A 14,253-nucleotide genomic window follows, 5' to 3' on the forward strand; every position below is an offset into this window, starting at 1 on the left:
TTGAATTTTCACTTCCAAGTGCTCTTTTGAGTATGCACTTCAATGTGCCCTTAAAATTGTACACTTTGATATCTCTCAAAGGGGCTTTTTATAAGGGCCTTTAAAACAGGTACATTTGTGTTCTTTTTAAAAGTGTGTACTTCTGATTGCCCCTAATTTACCTGGTTGATGTTGTCATCCTTTCATATTATTAGACCAAGATGATGACAGGGAGCAGAAGTCATAAAGTCAACACTTGAAAACTGCTCGCATGTACTTTTTCCTTTTTACATTTATTTTTAAAGAACATTACCAGAGCTCTTATGAGTGATTAAATGTAAGGATTTTAAAGTGCTGTGAAATTGATAAAACAAAAGATCTCTAAATGTTTACATTTTAGATCTTATTATAACCATACAGATCTTAGATAATTTTATAAAACCAGCACCCCTATTTCCTGAAACCTGAGTCTTATTGCATCTTGACATAAGAATCTTATGAATGTGTCACAGAATAAGGATGGATCTTTGAAGTTAATATTTCAAACACGGGGCAAAGCCAAATTCCATTTCTCATACCTTATAAGGGAGAATATATGTCTACAGATTAAATTAAGAAAACCTGATGCAACTCAGTGTAAGAACAGGAGTCGAAGAAATGAGAAGGCAGATGACGTTTCAATCCCCGTAATGTTTTCAGATCATGAATGTTTTATTCATGTTGTAAAATACAAAGGCCACTTCTGTATCTTGTATCAAAAATGTGGAAAGTATAGATCACACCATGTTTTTTTTTTCCAGTAGTTACAAATATTCCTGTAATTCTGATAAACCAAGTTACTTCTGAGCTTAAGAATGATCATTTTTGGCAAGACGAGGGTTGCTTCTGAATACAATGATGATTGCATCTTTTTTAAACGTTAATTTATCCTGCTAATATCAGAATATCATATCATGATCATTTGTGTAAATGTCTTTGACACATTATTATAAATACAAATTCCTGATAGAAAAAACAAATATACATTTTTATTAACATTTCAAAGCTCAATCTGATGGATGGAGTACGTTCCTAATAAATATAAAAATTGCCCATCTATGGTATACTTACAAATATTTTACAATAACCAAGGGTTTGGTCTTTTAATATTTTCAAAATGCTGGCATGCTACACACTCAGACAGAATCAGAAAATGCTGTATGAAATGTAAAGCTTATTATACTCATTGTTGCTGCACACAGCAGCTTAGTCTATAATCTTGTGAGTTGTGCCATGATATCAGCTCCTCTTTGCAGCCTTAGGCATCGCTTGGAAAGGCGAACAGGAGCCCCTCGTTTTCTGTCATTTCGCACCACAGCAGTGTCTTTTCCTTCTATCTTCTTAAGTGCTCGAAGTAGGTCAGAGGCTTTAGTGAAGCCTCCAGAACAGCTAAAAAAGAAATATAAAGTAAATCAGAAACAGAACCAAACATTATAATCTGTCACAGCAGCAAACTGAGCTAACACGTAAGACAGGAGACTAGCACTGCCTTGACACAAAAAAATGTCTGAGATTAACATAAATAAGCACATAGGACATTCAAACCTTTTCTTGCCCTGGCACTTCTTCCTCTTTGGCAGTTTAAAGCAGTTCGGAGAGACAAAATCCATCAGCAGTGCAGGAAGAACACCAGGTTGCTTGAAGGCTTTAATTTGAAGAGCCAGGCTGTAAAATTAATAAAAAAAGACAATTCCATTTACAACTTGAATACAGCTGAAAGCAGGAAACAACAGGGCAGGAATGACACTCTATAAAGCATGATGTATTCATGAATGACTCAGAGGGGCACAGACAAAGAAAGAGATAGCTGCCTGAGGGGGCAGGAGCCTTTCCTTTATTATAACATGAGGCAGAAAGGAATGAGGAATAATAGTCATACCATACATTCAGTACGAAAGCATAAGAGAGAGTGAGCCACACAGTAGTGGGAGCCACAGTCAATATAAATCAAACATAAAGCCGACGCTGTAACACAGATGCAACTACTTCCAGGAAACATGACTCAGATCCTTGTTAGGGATACATCTATATTTTTTCAAGCCTCTGGTGCTCATATGGTTTTGGTTCCTGCACATCCTTGTCTTAACACTCCACTGATATGCTTTTACTGTCAGCAGAGGGGATGAATACCAAAGTTTGAAATGCAAAAATGCATTTTTTATGGCAGTTTGAACAAGAAAAATAAAATAAAACAAAACAAAAAAAATTACAAAATTACAAAGTAGCGAAAAAAACAAGCATTTGTCTTACTTTCTATAACAAATTACAAAGAAGGAGGGTTTTTTGTTGCTGTTTTTTTTTATTTTATTTTTTTTTTTATTCAGGGGCATATCAAAAGGCTGGCCAGGGGTGGCCTAGCATCCTTTCACCCAACCTGGCCCCACAAAAAAGTAAAACAAGGGGCCAACCCATCCAAAGGGCCCTCTCATTCTAAACAATGATTGTTCTATTTTTTTTCTTACTTTTCTGATACTACATGTTCATTTAAACGTTTTTGTTTTGGTATTTTGAAGTAGAGTCGTATGAGGTGCTTGGCAATAGTGGAGACATCTAGACGCAGTAATTTCAGTGAGCGTTGCCCCTTCAAACAGGACGCGCTGAAGTGAGCAAAGCTATTTAGCATAGCAGTTGGGTAAAATATTGCCACGTAGCTGAAAAGGTTTTAGGTCAAAATAGGCCAAAAAGCAATGTTGGCTCAATTGCACACTATATTGAAATTTTTGACAAAGCATGCAGGCCTGAACAGCTGACTAGATACGCTGAGGCGGAAGAACACGTAGCTGGTAGCTGAAGCTCACATTGCGAAATAGTGCCAAGCACAGAGGCTGTCTGTAGAAAAAATAAAACACACACAAAAAAAATTCAATATAGTGTACAGTTGAGCCAACATTGTTTTTTGGCCCATTTTGACCTAAAACTCTCTAAATTACACCAAGAAGCTACCCATGTGCTATGCTTTACTGCTGGTATCAGTGAGTCATCTTAAAGGGGCAGTGCTCTCTGAAATCACTGGAGGGTAATGCCATTTGTACTAGAGGTCTCTGTGTCCCATGGACCTCCACATCTCCTTTGTTGCTGCTCAGACTGTCCTCTGCTCAGCTGTTCTGTTGCAGATATCTGTGTCTGAGCCACGGTGAGCCAACATCACAGATACATCAATGGCTTTGAACAACTCACACAATATCCCTTTATATTTCCTCAAAAGAGTTTGAGTAAAGTTCCACCATTTATCCAATTATCCCATTTCATTGTGTTTTGCTGCTCTGGCTTTTACTGTTGGCTGCATTGCTCAACACTGCCACCTTGATTACTGATGGTATCACTACATTTAGCTTGTGTTGAGAGAATGTGCAGAAATATGGAGGAAATGACAGACAGAAAGTTTTGTCTGTATGCATTTGTGTTTCAAATGTGTAGAAGAGTATAAATTTGCCTTTAGGGTGTTTGCTTTTGCTCAGGATGTTGTTTGTGCTGAAAATATGGCTCTGCAAATCCAAAAAGATGTTTTTTTAAGATTTATTTTTGGGGCTTTTTTTTTGCATTCAAAAGAGAGAGATAGTACAGTGGGTAGAGTCAGAAACAGGGATGAGAGAGTGGGGAACAACATGCTGTGAAGAGCCCCAGGCCGGACTACGCCACCTGCGTACTTGGGGTGCAACCTTACCAAAAGGCCATCTGTGCCCTGTACAAAGATTCTTGAGCTGAGATTTACATGTTGCCACCTGTTGTTTAATTGATAGTTGTACAATTCTAAATCAAAATATCAAATCTTCTGAATCTTTAATGTTAGTATTGTAAAAGTATAGACATGCTCATTAGTGACAGGGTAAATAAATGCTGCTAATTTGTGTGTGCTTGTACTGCTATATGAGTCAGTGCCGCTGGAAGCCCACCTCTATCAGAAATAGTCAGGATCCAACCCATTTGTTTTTTTCAACTCAGACATGGGAAGCACACAAACTTCTACTAATTCTGGAGTACATTATTTCCCCAGTCGCTGACAGTGAAAACAAACTTTAAAATCATTTGTTTTTCAGTGGCCAGTATGAACAGGAGAAATGCTTTATCCCAGCTTAACCAGTTTCACTGTTCTGAAAAGTGCCTGTTTGTTTTCAGACAGATTTGAAAAATTGAAACCTCTCCTTTAACGGTCACAGTAAGCCAGCTGCTATAGCTTTTCTTAGTGTAGCATGTCAAACATCTGTTGTGAAATAAAGGCCTATTTCAGCTTACTGGGCTTAATGAACCATCACTGGTGTTACTGGTGACATCAGTGGGTTTTGTGATCTTTTCTGAAACAAAGGCTGGCTGACTCAGCAGGTGCAGCTTAATAACATAAAACTGGTCATCAACTGCTAATTTATTTCTTCTTTGGTGTTATTATCATAGCTTTAGCAAACATTCTTTCAGCATGTTATTGAAGATCCTCTATCACTGTAGAGACTGAACTCTGCTGGAGACAGTTTTATAATTACTTCAAATGGTTCTACCACAGTATGAGCCTTCTTCTTTATAAGAAATAAAAAAAAAACTCCTGAGCTTTATTTCAATCTTCTACATGACTTCTAATTTTGCTCAAAGTTGCCGTGGTTATGTCATCTCTCTGCAGCCTACAGGCCAAACCTTGAAGTAGAACAGGAATGCCAAACACTCAGTATGGATTATGAGGGTAGATGCTTTTAGTCTGGACTGGTTCACAAGCTGTGAGAGGCTTGTTCATCCTTGGCTTCAGTCAATTATGTTGTAAAGCTGTTTCCATGGGTGATAATAGTGTTTGTCTAAACTTCTGGTTTTGCAGCCAAAACAAAAAAACCCTCAGTTTGGAGCTGTGAAGCTGGAGTTTTCTCAAGATGGAAAGTAATGTCAGGAGTGTTTTTGTTTTTATATATCTTCATATATTTTACAGCAGTTATACATGGAAGTTTTTAAAGTCACAATTAAAGCTGAGAAAAACAAAAACATGCCTGAGACAGAGGTTATGGTTTTGGGTTGTCTGTCAATTTGTGGACTTGCACATTAGTTTCTACATCTTTCTGGACCATTCTCCAGACACTATGTGGACAAAAGTATTCAGCCACACCTGCTCATCATGGAATTCAGGTGTTTTGATCAGTTGCCACAGGTGTATAGAATCAGGCACCTGATACTAAATGGGAACTATCAGAAAGTGGAAGCATTTAGGAACAACAGCAATTCAGCCATGAAGCAGGAGACTATGTATAATCACAGAGCAGGGTCAATGACTGCTAAGGCACAAGGTATAAAAGTCGCCAACGCTCTGCTGATTCCATTGCTGAAGACTTCTGAACTTCCACTATGTTAAGTGCAAAAACTGTGCAGCGGGAGCTTCAATTAATGGGTTTCCATGGCTGAGCAACTGCATGCAAGCCCCATATGACCAAGTCAAATTCCAAGGATCAAAAGGAGTGGTGTAAAGCAGACAGACACTAGACTGTAGGGCAGTGGAAATGTGTTCTGTGCAGTGACGAATTACACTTCAGCATTTAGTTGGCTGAGTCTGGGTTTGGCAGATGCTGGGAGAACGTTACCTGCCTGGCTGCATTGTGCCAACTGTGGAGTTTGGTGGAGAAGGGACAATGGTATGGGGCTGTTTCTCAGGGTTTGAGCTGGGCCCTTATCTCCTGTGAATGCCAGTCTTAATGCATCAGCATACCAAGATATTTGGACAATGCTATGCTTCCAACTTTGTGGCAACAGTTTGGGGAAGGCCCTTTTCTATTCTGACATGAGTGTGCCCCAGTACACAAAGCAAGCACTATAAAGACATGGTTTGATGATTTCTGTGTGGAAGAACTTGACTGGCCTGCACAGAACCCTGACCTCAACTCCATCGGGCTTGTTTGGGATGAATTGGAACCTGTTTGCTAAACAGGCCGTCTTGTCCAACATCAGTCTGTCTATCTGTCCATCCATCTATCAATATATCAGAGGGATTTTCATCAAACCTAAAAAAAAAAAAGCCTACAATGATGCTCTGAGATTACTACTGAAAAGACCAAGATGGTGCAGTGCAAGTGAGATGTTTGTAGGTGCAGGAGTTAATACTCTACATGCTGTATTAAGAAATCTTGTGTATAAATTCATGTGTCGACTTGATTCCACTGGGAATGAAATTGTTTTGGCCTTAACGAACATCAAACATAGTGCTATTAAATACATGTCTCCACTATGGAAACACTGGTACAGATGCCTGTTTTTAGTATAATTTTATTTTTTGTGCTTATATTGAATCTGATTCATTAACTTATTGTGCCGTCTCGGTAACATGCATGTATTGTTCTGTCCTTTTTATGTGTTTTGTATTGTTTTGTTTGGTTTTTGTTCTTTTTTATTCTTTGGACCTAGAGTCTGTAATAAAGTTTTGAATTGAATTTTGAATTGAGTTTTGAAACATTGCACAAATGTACAATCTAACTGACAGATTTTTCAGCTCATATGTCAAAGGTCAAGGTTGTTTCATTTCATAACTGTTCCTTAATTGTGAATGGGATATATTAAGGCTTTGAGGTAAGTCCACTCTGACTCATGGATGAGCTGATTGGAATTTGATTGTAAAAGGTCAAGGTCACTGAGCCTTAGGTTCAACCCTTATTTATGTGGTTTCTATGAATCACAATACCACAGAAACCACCTTGGCTTTTCTTCTTGTCTGACCACTGTACTTTCACTGTCTAGCAATTTTCCCATAGCCCTCCGACGCCATGAGCTGATCACATTTCTTACAGCTATACAATGCACTTGAACATCCAGCTCATAGATGTCCTTGCAAAAGCATTAGAGGCTTTGATTTGCTCACATAGTTTTTATTGAATTGATACAGTAATAGCATAGGCAACACTCATCTGAAGATGACGAGCATGAAGTGTACTTAATCTCATTTCCTAAACCTCACATAAACAAATGTTTTTCTTTTAAGTGGTTATGTTCTAATAACACTGCTTCTATACTATAGCTATATCCATGCTACTCGCTACACTGGTGGCAGCCACTGCTACCGGCTATACAACTAAACCTAGTTACTGCCTTGATTTGAAGATGCCGATTGGTAAGGTCTATTCTCAGACCTAGCAGAATTGTTTCAGATTGGAGCTTTGCAACCTGGATCAGCCTGATGACAGGCATGGAATCTGGACAATCCATCTGCTTTGCAAAGTTACACTTCTACAGTGTTGGGATTAAGAAAGAGTGCAAAAATATCCCATCAGGAGTTCCTTTTTTTGGGCGGTATTACAGTAAGATGTTTCTTCTGTCATTCATAAGTGGTTGTAATGGGAAATAAAAATCATATCAGCTCTGCAAAACTATAAACCTTGACACTTTGAAGCACAAAAATGAGGGTGTTAAAACTGCAGTAATGATTAACAGATATAAAAATGTAATTTTACCGGCTAGTGCAGTCACAGTGGTATGCAGTCTTTAAATCCACATTCAGCAGATCATACTTCTTCTCCAGTGGAAGTATTTTATATTTGCATTCATCCAGATGCTTAAGGCTTCCACACAGGAGGTGATTATCTGCAGGAGCGAAAATAGACAGAGGATCTCTCATGAAAAATCCAGGTTTACTCACATTTCTTTATATAACTAAAAAACTGGGATTCTCACTGCTAAAGGAAAGATTAACAGAGGGAGTTTATATCCGGAAGTTTTCAGTATCAAAAATCAGCTGTATGCTCCACCTGTAGAGGCCTAGATCAAGATCTTTAATTCTACAGTGAAAATTCTGTGGTTCTTTTGAAAGTCAAGCCCTTTCAAGCCCATTTACTTGATTGAACAGTAGGAATAAACTAAGATTAGTTATACCTTCTGTTGAAATTGTGGTTAGCATGTGCATGCACTCACCTGTCAGGCCTCCCTGTACAGGTGCAGTTGGTGCTTTGGTTCCACCCATTGGCTTCTGTGTAGTGATATTCCAAACCAGATGGGAATTCTTCAGCTTCCCTGGCTCTCCATCTTCAAATGACGCTTGTTTTGGTTTTTCAGAAGTGTCTCTACTCCAGAGATTTTTCAGGGTGTCTTGTTTGTCTATTTCTGTTGTTTTTTGAAGCAGCAGATTCTCTTGTGATTTTTTCTGTAACTTGGTTGTTGAGGGTGTAACAGTTGTGCTGTTAGATGGTTTTTCAAGATTTTTGCATCTTTTACAATGAGGCTGAAAAGCGTCCCCTCTGAGCAGTGATTTAAATCCACAGCAGGGTCTTTGTTTAGGCTTTTTTTGCTTACTTTTAGTCCCTGTTGTGCTTGCTCTTGGTGTCCGGATTGCTTGTGTGGATGTTAAAAACAGGGTTCTTTGCATTGTGGATGTTGCTTGTGGGTAGGGGGTTGTGGTCACATTCAATGGAACTCGGCTGTTCTGTTTGGCAGAGGATGACTTGCCCTTTCTGGGACTGTTCTTTTTCCCAACTCTTTTTTGATTTGGTACATACGTACTACTTTCAGAAGCATTTAAAACACTCATCTCTGTTGAAGTAGTACTGTTGTGCACCTTTGATATATGCATGGGTGCCTCTTTGGATAGTTTGCGACGTCTTTTGCATCCTTTTCCCTTCTTCTTTCTGGTGTAGAAAGTGTCTCCTCTGGGTGGGTCTCTGGTGCGGCATCTATGATCACTCTGTGGAGACTTTGTGCTGATCTTAGGGCTTTCTGTCACCTGCTGCCCTTCAATTTGTGTTATATTGTCGATGTTGTCCCTGTGTTTGCCTGTTGTTACATCAGAGGTGTTGAAAGGGAGGGGGGTTTTTAAGACAGCATATGGAGCCACATTGGCTGCTTTGCACCTATAGAGAGTGGAGATGCTTGTTAAATCTGAGTTATGGAAAAAGGGGCGTTTATATTTCACTTGCTGCACACACAGCTATACTACACATTCCTTGCAGAAACATTTACCTTAAAAGAGGTAGAGGTAGACATTATTATTTTTAGGGGTAGAAGGTATAATTATGAGTACTTTTAATGTGCAGTTTCCATCTATTACAGGTTGGGAAGTCAAAAATCCCTCACACATACCATTGTAATTGTCACAAATGCATAAAGTTTGCCAATGCAAAACTAAAAGTGCTAAAAAAAACTGGGACACATTACTCGTTCTTGTGGTTGGGTCACTTGTTAGTTATCTGCTAAAGATGTGGAAACAGAGCAGAGTCAGGCACAGTGCCCTGTGTGGATTTGTGAGGTTTGGCAGAGTGTCAGGCATGTCCTAACAAGCAGAGCAGGTACTACATATATCTGCTGATCTGACTACCAATTGAACTTTTCCTGCACTTTTTACTGAACACGCCTGTCTTGTGGTTTGTTTTCTTTGCATCTAGCAATATTCAGTAAAAGCAATATTCCCTTACATTCCCCACCAGTACATCTGAGTGCATCGTTTCTGCTGGATGAGCTCAAAGCAGGGGACCTGCAGGATGCTGAAGAAGCTGTAGCCCACCATGCTGGCAATGGTGTCATTGACACTGAGGAGGCACTGACGAAATCTGGTGAAAGGCACAAAACCAAGGACACAAAACAAAATTATCAAACACTTTGTGAGTTAATGCCCTTGAACACTGCTTCATTTTGTCTGCAGCTTTTCTGGAGTACAAACAATAAAACCTTTAGCTGGGAGGTAAAATGTCAGTCTTTTTATTTCTTCTTATTAGGCATGCAACTGTCAGCACTACATGGGAAGAGCATAAAATAGACACTGAGCAACTGTAAAATAATTGAGGGAGGAATGCAATGCCTGAAAAACAGTAAAAAAATGAGCGTGTTCGCTCATGAATTCAAAAGTTTGTCAGGAGGGTTCACTGCAGTGATGAATTTATTACTTTTGGATGAATGGTAATGGCCTCAGGATTCTTGACTTAAACCCACTGATATTCATTACCTTAGAGACAAATTATTATAACATGTGTGTTCCAGACTGAGGGACTATCTTATTGACATAAAATGCAATATTTACACTACCTTATTCATCCCATCAACAGGGCTTTCCTCACTGGATTTGCACAGTTTAGAGAAAGAAGCCTAATATGGGTTTCCCCTTAGGTGTGAATACTTTAAACCCAGAATCAGTGTTAGTTGCCCTGGTCCTGCACTCATAGGTTCACCTTCGGTCACAGTCGCAGTGTGAGACGGTGTAGAATCTGGAGTTGAAGATGCCATAATTCATAGTGAACGATGGGATGATGTGATGGCACTGGTCATGCTCACGGCAACATCTGTCAGCATCCTCAAACATCCCTGAGAAGGAGAATGAGATTTGAACTTAGTCCCTTTTCAAAGGACACTTTGCTTGAATTCAAGCATACATTTTATTATAGTAAAAATCTTCAAAGTTGTTTGAAAGTTAAAAAATGTTTGGGTTAAGATCTTTATTTGAAAAGCTATTTTCATTGTGATAAAATTTTGGACATTTAAACTTTATCTCCATTTTGTTTGAAGACACCCTATGAGTAGAAATGACATATTTTCATTGAGGTTGTGTTCTGTTCATTTTCAATTAAAATCAGTTCAGTTAAACTAATCTCATAAAAGTTATTGCCCTACATCACATCCTGTTAACTCTCAAACATGTTAACACACAATGATATTTTGGACTATAAAATTGCTTGATCATCTATGATATTTGTATGCTGTATTTCTGGGAAATAGTGCTGTATTTGAGGTAAGGGGCCCCTGAAAGTCCCCTCGGATCTGTATCACACTTTCTTTCAGACTGAAGTGACATCATGATATTATTCCCTACCTTGCATTCCTCTTGTTTTTTTTGGGCCAGTCAAAAATGTCTGTGGCTAAGAAAGAGATAACAATCCTTACCTAACTCTTCGTATCCCCTCGCTCTACTTCCAGTGCCACACCACAGCGTCCCTGGAAATATCACACCGCGTCGCCTGCGGATTTTCCCCTCCGTCTCATCGCTCCGTAGGTGTTTGGCAAACTTTTGTGCATCCGAGGAGCCGAGTGCGCACGGAGCATCTGGAGCCAACAACACACTGATGTTAAACCTCTGCTCGGTCTCTTGCCTCAGCGTGCTGCTCTCGTCGCAGAGAGCGAGGTATCTTTCCGTGTCCAGCGGACTAGGATTCACCTCACAGGTCACCAATCGCCCGTCGTCGAACCACAGGGTCAGGTACAGAGAGCGCGCGCCGGCTGCGTCTTCTCGCAGGAACGTAACGCGCGTCTGTCCGTCATGTGCAGGAGTGGATCTGACACAGGAGACACCTGATCCCATCAGATCGTGCGCTTTTGATAAAACAAGCGATGATAAGACGAGCAGAAGTTGTAAAAGGCACCTGTTGTGCATCTCAGTGTGGAATGAATGGATGGTCAATTTAGCTGAATAGCAGGTGAAGCGGAAAAAGAATGAATAGAAGAATCATTCCAAATTAGTTATTGCATTGATGCACTTGTGCACCGGCTTCTGTCTGTTTTCCAAGTGGGCGTGTGTGCCTCCAGGTTAACGCTTTCCCCATTGGTTCATTTGGAGGCTCGTAAGATTTGTGGCACACCTCACTTTATGAATGCGTGGGTGTGAGATTTTTCTCAGACAGGGTTCGGTTCATGATTAACCCATATGGCATAAACTACCAACGGTTTTTCCCCACCTCGATTTGTAATCCAAGTTTAATCAAGCGAAGTAGTTCGCAGACTTCTTTTGAATTGTATTGATTCATGGGAAAAGAGACAGTTACGTCACCAGATTTATGTGGTATGCTGTATTGCTGTCTTTACCTGTAGGGCTTCCGACAGGTGCTGAGAGCACGTGTGCAGATGTGTGAGATCATGAAATCTACAAATTCTGACAAAAATATTGCCTGGACTGAAACTTAAATTTTAATATTGTTTAACATATTGGCTGGAAAAAATCCCAGCTTTCTCTTGGACAGAAATTCTTTCTTATGTAAATATCCATTATCCTCTTTTTTCATTCACAGTAGCCTATTTTTCGTCCTGTTAACATTAGAATGAGCAGGCTGTTGTTCCTACTAACACTACTGCTAATACCACACTCAGCACTCAAAAAAGCGATTTTTTTACTGACTCAAGAACAAGATCAAATTTAAATGATTTTACTCAGTTACACATATTTTTAACCTTCATTCATAGCAAACAAATAAAATCAGTTATAAGTTGTTATAGCTTACAGTGAATTCAGATGACAGACATAAAACAAATGAGACTGGGTTTCATCAAGGTTCAGTCAGTGTCAGCATTTTGCTTTTTCTGGTCAGCAGGTTAAACCAAAGAAGAATGTTTGCACCCAAAGGTCGATGGTGTTTTGTGCCCTCAACTTTACCTGGAAGGCACATCCCACCCTCTAACCGCCTTCCAGGTGAGGTCATGAGCATAACCCTTCATCCAGTCCCCAGTCACCATCATATCGAGAGAGCTTGCCGCTTCACCAGACAACTATGCTAGCTTGCTTGCTAGCTTCTATATTAGGCATAAGTTTGTTAATATAAACTACCTTAAATCAAATCGGAATAATGTCGTGGAGTAAAACAAACAAACTAACAAAATCAACCCATTTGAATCTCCTTAGCAGGTTATGAAAGGCTTGTTTATTTGGTTGACTTCTGGATGCTTTCTAACCTTGCAAAGCAGATGGATACACCCGTTTCCTTGTTTTTCACTGGCAAATCCATCTTGCAAAGCTCCCATCTGAACTGTTTGGGCCTCTTTTAGAAAGTGACAGGACCAATCAGCGACGAGGGGCAGTACTTTCAGGCGCAGCAGAGTCGTGTTGTAAACAAGCAAGCAGCAGGAGCTGGTGCAGTTATGGAGGAAGAGACTAGCGTGGATGCTGCTAAAGCGCCAGTTTTATCAGAACTTGACGGCATGTCTTCGTTAAAAAAGGAGCAAAGAACAGCAGTGAGTTGTTTTCTTTTAAAAAACGACAAAAGTCAAGTACTTACATGTCTATAGTCACCATGTTTCGTGTTGTCAGTAGCTACGCACGCGCAGCTTGATAGCGGCTACGTGACATGTGTTGCTCTGATTGGCCCGTAGAGATGTGACAGACAGAACGTTTACCCAATCATAGTTAATTCAGTTTTTTTTCAAATCCTCTGCCTTTTCTCAAACCTTTCCTATTGAAGCTTTCCCAGATGGATGTGTTTCACACATCCATCTGGCATGTCAGGTTAGATGCCTTCTAGGATGCTTAGCAATATAGGGCCTAGCTGATTTCAAGGCAGCTAAGGACATGGTAGGGACATGTTTCCAGGCTGCTCATACTAGCTACCTGTCGGGGCAACCTGTTGGTTGTGGATAACTTTAAAGCAGCTTGGCATAGATGACACTTTCCTTCCACTCAACACTAGCTACCTGCATGCAGTCACTCGGCCCCTTTCAGTTATTCACAGCCAGCAGGAAGCTATTACACAAAGGCAGCCTGGAAGGAAAGTGGTGAAATGCAAGGCTGTACTATCTTGCTATTTTGGCGATGACTGAAGTCGTGTTATCATTGCAGTTTAGTGCCTAAACTTTGTACCTATTTTTATTTTTATCTTCTGCCATGTCATCTTCTGTGTAGGTACTAGAGTAGCCAATGTAATCTGGCACAATGTTAGTATTGTGAAGAAACAGTTACTATTTCCAGAAAAGGGGGTATATGTCTGGAAACCAGAAAGCCACAATGAATAAATCTGTATAATGGTTAGTGCTGTTGCCTCACAGCAAGGTGGTCTCTGATTTGTTTTCATGGTATTTTCATGTATACGCGGGTATTTTCTGGATACACCAGCTTCCTTCAGCTTGCTAGGTAAATTGGTGATTCTAAATTGCCCATAGGTGTAAATGTGAATATACAATATGTCAATGTTGTGACCAGTCCAGGATGCACCCTGCCTCTTGCCCAATGACAGCTGTGATTGGCTCCAGCCCCCGCAACCCAGATGGGACAAGCAGTGTAGATGATGGATGGGTGGATGGATGGATAATACATAATGGTGAGTATTTGGTTGAATTTAGGATAGACGATTTTTCAAGGCCCCCCCATGAATCTGGCTTGCAGAACGCTTTCTCCTTTTCTACCTCTGTAGGCAGTCTTATTCTGTATTGATCTTCATACTTCAAAAACTCTCAACAAGTCGATACACATATGAGGCTTTTAAGCTTTCATAATATTTTATTCATCTGTGTAAACTCTCTGCAAAATCTTTACATGCACAGTTATTTGCAAACATACATGTTTCCAGTGCATGCACTATCTATGTACAAATACAGAAATAAAGC

General features: G+C 39.9%; 1 protein-coding gene across 1 annotated transcript; it reads right to left on the reverse strand.

Moving 5' to 3' along the window:
- Positions 1 to 688: 688 nt before the first annotated feature.
- LOC121510258 (group 3 secretory phospholipase A2-like) lies at positions 689 to 11,375 on the reverse strand. Its single transcript, XM_041788228.1, has 7 exons — positions 10,834 to 11,375; positions 10,125 to 10,257; positions 9,375 to 9,509; positions 7,882 to 8,813; positions 7,425 to 7,554; positions 1,564 to 1,683; positions 689 to 1,407 (listed from the first exon to the last, which is right to left on the reverse strand). Exons 1-7 carry the CDS (start codon positions 11,318 to 11,320, stop codon positions 1,230 to 1,232), a joined length of 2,115 nt encoding a protein of 704 aa, XP_041644162.1. The 5' UTR covers positions 11,321 to 11,375; the 3' UTR covers positions 689 to 1,229.
- Positions 11,376 to 14,253: the final 2,878 nt, after the last annotated feature.

Source organism: Cheilinus undulatus, linkage group 5 (assembly GCF_018320785.1).
Source record: "Cheilinus undulatus linkage group 5, ASM1832078v1, whole genome shotgun sequence".
Lineage (NCBI taxonomy): Eukaryota > Metazoa > Chordata > Actinopteri > Labriformes > Labridae > Cheilinus > Cheilinus undulatus.

What these genes read in the sequence shown, in the direction of transcription:
- LOC121510258 (XM_041788228.1), bottom strand. Translation starts at nt 11,320, where the DNA reads ATGCACAACAGGTGCCTTTTACAACTTCTGCTCGTCTTATCATCGCTT. An exon ending in CAGATGTACTGGTGGGGAAT is followed by an intron (nt 8,814 to 9,374) that starts GTAAGGGAATAT and finishes CACTCTCTATAG; the next exon opens with GTGCAAAGCAGCCAATGTGG. An exon ending in TGTACAGGGAGGCCTGACAG is followed by an intron (nt 7,555 to 7,881) that starts GTGAGTGCATGC and finishes TCGCTCCTGCAG; the next exon opens with ATAATCACCTCCTGTGTGGA.